The 2,500-nt window shown below is 41.2% G+C and overlaps 1 protein-coding gene across 1 annotated transcript in view; it reads left to right on the forward strand.

The window, feature by feature from the left end:
• Positions 1 to 2,500, forward strand: part of selenoi (selenoprotein I) — a 24,169-nt gene that overhangs the window by 5,345 nt on the left and 16,324 nt on the right. Inside the window, exon 3 of the mRNA XM_083790045.1 lies at positions 1,669 to 1,777. Coding sequence (XP_083646171.1) covers positions 1,669 to 1,777 — 109 coding nt within the window. The remainder of the gene's footprint in view (positions 1 to 1,668; positions 1,778 to 2,500) is intronic.

The following is a 2,500-nucleotide window of genomic DNA, read 5'->3' on the forward strand; positions in this document are numbered from 1 at the left end:
TTATGGAGTGATGAGTAAACTGGTGTGTGGTCGGCTGGTTGAGTTACCGTTGCCTATATCTACCAATGCGGTCTCCCGATCGGCAAAGTTGACAATCGAGCGTCGGGTTTATCCTTAAACGAGGAGGTTGCACTATGACAGGCCTACTGTACTGTTACTGTAGGCTACAGTACGGCTGCGGCATTAAGGGAGACTTCACTCTCCACCTCCGGCAGTCTCCATTGTCTCTCTGTCGTGAAAATATTCCAGCACAGGCCGTGCCGCTCCCAATCGAATCATCGCATGTGTATGTGCTCATAGCACTGTTTAAATGGCTTAAGCAAGTTAAGCATCTAACTAACTAATATGACATGCCTTTACAAAATATATCTTTCTCATATTATTTATTCGTTTTATTTTAGCTAAACATTTTACATATGTTTAGAGGCCTGTGACAGCCTGTCAGCTGGTCACACAATGTTGCTCCGCTTGTCTATAGGACAGAAAACGGGCGTACGACAGCTCAAGACTAGACGTGAGTTTTGGCGTGGCGTACGGTACATCAAAGTTCAAAGTCACTCTGGAATGATAAATGCCAAAAATGTTGGTGATTTCGGCATACGCCCAAAAGTGGGCGTACGCCGTGTTGATAAATGATGGCCTCCAACTTCACCGAAGCAAAGCATGGATAACACATTGTGATATAACCTACAGGGATTTTGCATATTGTAATATCGTGATATAGCAAAACTGTTGTCCTTTACTGATTTTAATCACAAAATACCAGATCTACAAGCTCACGACACAACGCCTTGTGATGTGACATGATTCTGAGCTTGTAGGCTAGCAAATGTAGCTATTTTGACAATCTTTAAAATAAATTGTATTTTGTCACAATACGGCATTATCATCGCAAATCACAACATGATATTCGTCTCGATATCGAGGTAACTGTAAAATCCTCAATATTAACTTAACTCAGAGTGTACAAATGTAACCAAATGGACACTTATCGGCCCAGCACTGTGGTTAGGTACACCCTGTCGTGTACAGCTGTTTCTGATCATGTACAGATTGTGCTAAAGGAGCTTGTATCTCTGCTCAGTGGTGCATACCGGTATATCTGGTTACTGGTGAACAATACACTTTAAAGGACGGTGTGCATCTGTTCTAAAGTTAAATCTTTAGTGACATAATGTCCATACCCCTCCATCACATATAGACCGTTTCAGCATTCTGTTGCTGCTAGTAGATAGTGCACTGCCAGTGCTAACCCATGTCAACGACCTCTGATCCAGTTTATTACAAGGGCAACAATTACAAACCGTATGTTTAGAAGAGTTGGACAGGGCCCGGGCTGGCCTAGCGGTCCGGCCACCTCGGCTGCTGATCCAGCCTGACTGAGTGTTGCCGGTTCGACTCCCGATTCCGACGACCTTTGCTGCGTGTTGAGTTAAGTTGTTGGACAGGTGTTATCGTTTACAGAATGAAACCGACTCACATCTCAATCAAATAGCCATTGATTTGTCTAAATAGCATTATAGAAATTACAGATCAATAACTTGGATATTTAATAATTGTAGGGTTAGTTTAGTTAGATTATTTAAGAATGATATTTCCAGCTATGAACCTAGCAGGGCATTATAATGGTTGTACTTGTTAACTGGTTATCTTTCAAATCTTTTCCAGATTCTTCCAACTTGGCTGGCTCCAAACCTCATCACTTTCATTGGCTTCATGTTCCTGGTCCTTAACTTCCTCATGTTGTCATTCTACGACTTTGACTTCTATGCATCTGGTGGGTCCGCTGCTTTGCCTGTTTCTTTTTTTTAGCGGTGCCTCCGCTCCGTTACGCAGCTATGTGTGTCCCTGTGTAACTAACTAAGCCATCAAAGTGGAAAAAGAACCTGTGTTGTTGGATCCAATGTAGTTCTTTTTAGTCAAAAGCTCAAAACAAAACACCGACTTTAATTTATCACCTACAAAAGTTCAAGATCACAATGTGTCTTGATGCGAGGCGCTCTGAGCTTGTAGATTGGCTAATTGCTATGTACAATGAAGTAGGCAGGGCATTAATTTACTTATTAAAATTATTTTAGAAAACATGAAATATGGAGATACAAGGTTCATGCCCAACAGCGACGATGTACTAAATAATGCCGATCTGAGTGACAGAGTTGTGTGATCCCCTTACTTGCCAACTATATAATGGTTTATATACAACAATTAGCTGTAAAACTAGTAAAAATCAAAGCAGCAGCACTAAGAAGAATAAGATGCAGGAGTCGCATTATTGTTGTTGGACTTTGCATAACATAGGACTATATTCAGACGGTAGGTAAAACTAGACCCCCGACATGAGGCGGTGCTTAATTGTCTGTAGCAGGTGGTAAACAATATGATGAATGAAATGTAGGTGAGAGAAACGAGTACCCATGTGCAGGAGTTTAATGTATGATTAATACTGTGGATTGACAATAGACAGGGCTACTACTTGGTGTACATTGTTTTTAAATCTTTT

Source organism: Protomyctophum parallelum, assembly GCF_964188405.1.
Source record: "Protomyctophum parallelum genome assembly, chromosome: 19".
NCBI classification, from domain to species: Eukaryota; Metazoa; Chordata; class Actinopteri; order Myctophiformes; family Myctophidae; genus Protomyctophum; species Protomyctophum parallelum.